Raw genomic sequence first — 2,137 nt, 5'->3', positions numbered from 1 at the left:
AAGCCACCCCCCTGCCATTATGCTGTGGGGCCCCAAAGGACTGGAGAGGTGCGTGTAGGATGACAGAGATCATGGCAAAGGCCAGGGACAGGCTGAGGGAGAAAGCGGGTGTGTGCCCACCTGTGCATCCCTCCCATTGAGACGGCTCCAGCCCCCGTTTGTGCTGTCCCTACAGTAGCTTTTTTCCGCTTAACAATGAACAAGGTAATTGCCTACCGAGAGCAGCACCAGAGAGGATAGCGAGGGACAAACCCACTTACCCAGGATACCTGCTCCATGGGCTCCACCATTTCTTATGCTGATCTGAGGGAGAACCTAGAGAAAGGGGTTTGTCAGGCATGGCACCCCGGACACGGCACCTCAGCCTGGCAAAACAAAACTCAAACGTCGGGTCCGCAGAGAGCTTTCTAGCTGGACCACTTGGGACCATCAGCCAAAACACAGCTGGCAAAGAATTAGCCAGATGTGCAAAACCCCATTGTGCAAAGCTGTCCGGGGAGACATCGCTTTCTCGGGGCCTACAGGCAAGAAATCCAGGGGTAGGGTCCAGCTCCTCATGCCCATGGCTTTTCCACTATGGCAGCTACCCCAATCTCTGTTGGTACTAACCTTGGCCCTTTATCACCCTGTGCATGAGAGGGGAGGAAGTCACTTACCTGGTGGTACACAGATGGAGGAGAGGTCACTAGGGTGGGACAGAAGGAAGTCACTCCATGGGAGAGGATTTTCTGACTGACCAAGTCAATCCCTGATTTGAAGTCATCTGTAGCCAGGGAGAAGTCCACCCCAAAGCCTCCTGCACCATGAACAAAACAGAAATGAAACTACAGCTTCCCCACCTGAAAACGCCAAAGAAACGTGTCGCGGGAGTGCAGTGAGCCGCTCCATTTGTACACTGCTGGCCAGAAGCAAAGGGGTCCAGCAGCGCTTCTGTCCTACATTCACAAGGCTCTGCGAGCACAAATCCAACCAATGCTGTCCTCCTGAAATGCTTTTCCACACAGCGTCCCAGCGTTTTACAAGCACCAACTTTTTATTTTGATGCAGGGCAAAAATCTGAGGATTCCCCATTAAAGAGAGGATCCAGCTTCCAACATAAGTTACCGTAGAGCAAACCCTTCAGGGAAGAGCTGGTGCAGGTAACGTTCGTTCCCTGCTCTGTCCTCCCCTCATCCTGGACAGGGCAGGGTGGGCATCCTGCCAGCACAGGGGCAGGATAAAATGTTGATGAAAAAATGAGGTTAGGAGGAAAGCTGGGCTGAAAACCCCACCCAGCCAAAGGGGACCAATTACATGCCAGCAGCAACCACGGGCAAAATTGTTCTTTATCGTTAGTTCAGTGACTCACACCTCCCTCCAGCAGCTGAAACGCACTTGGTTGTGGGCAATACGCATGCAGCAGGGTTTGAAGGTCCAGGATGGACAAACCCAGGACCCCCCAACCCCTCTGTGAGCACACATGGCTTCACCATACCGTTGATCTGAACGTCGATGAAGCCCGGGGCGATGATGCTGTCCTTGCAGTCCACCTGGATGTCGGCAGAGCCCTTCTCGTCGAAGAAGAGTTTCTCTGGGTTGAGGATCTTCCCCTCTCGCACCCACAGGTCCTCCCTGAAGGGACAATCACACTCACGCCAAGCTCCTGTGCCATCTGCGGTGGAGCAGATGGGAGCAGGTGGCCATGACCCTGGTGACAGGGGTGGCCTCAGGCAGAGCAGACCCCACCGGCAGCTTCCGCCACGGGCTCTCTGATGTCTGCCAGGGCAAAGCTGCGCTCCCAGCAGCGGGACGACGGGCAGCCTGGCCTCTGGATGTGCAAAACTCAGGGGAACAGGATTTTCATGGGCTGCCTGCCCATCAAAGGGGGTGGCGGTGGCCAAGGGGCCCAGGGTGTGGTGGAGGAGGTGAAATGAAAGACGAGTGGAGCCCAGCAGGGTCGGACATCATGCTTGTCTCCTTCAGAAATGGGGCAGAGGGGATGAGGGACAGTGGGAGCATGTGGAGGGGGGAGCAGCTGATGCACTGGGGGGACCTGGGGACAGTCCCCAGTGCGCTCCAGGGTCCAGGTCAGCTCTGCAGCCTTGCCGGGAGCCCCGGCACCCCCAGTAACCCCGGGCCCCCCGGCCCCCTCCGTACC

At 56.6% G+C, this 2,137-nt stretch overlaps 1 protein-coding gene across 1 annotated transcript in view; it reads right to left on the bottom strand.

Annotated features, from left to right (window-relative positions):
* The window catches only part of AMDHD2 (amidohydrolase domain containing 2), an 8,514-nt gene that overhangs the window by 4,915 nt on the left and 1,462 nt on the right, over window positions 1-2,137 (bottom strand). Inside the window, 3 exon segments of the mRNA XM_009886381.1 lie at window positions 261-315; window positions 657-796; window positions 1,475-1,611. Of these exon segments, the coding sequence (XP_009884683.1) occupies window positions 261-315; window positions 657-796; window positions 1,475-1,611 (332 nt within the window).

Source organism: Charadrius vociferus, unplaced genomic scaffold (assembly GCF_000708025.1).
Source record: "Charadrius vociferus isolate BGI_N301 unplaced genomic scaffold, ASM70802v2 scaffold585, whole genome shotgun sequence".
Lineage (NCBI taxonomy): Eukaryota > Metazoa > Chordata > Aves > Charadriiformes > Charadriidae > Charadrius > Charadrius vociferus.
Note: the sequence above shows the minus strand (reverse complement) of the source record. Positions and strands in the feature narration are given on the sequence as shown.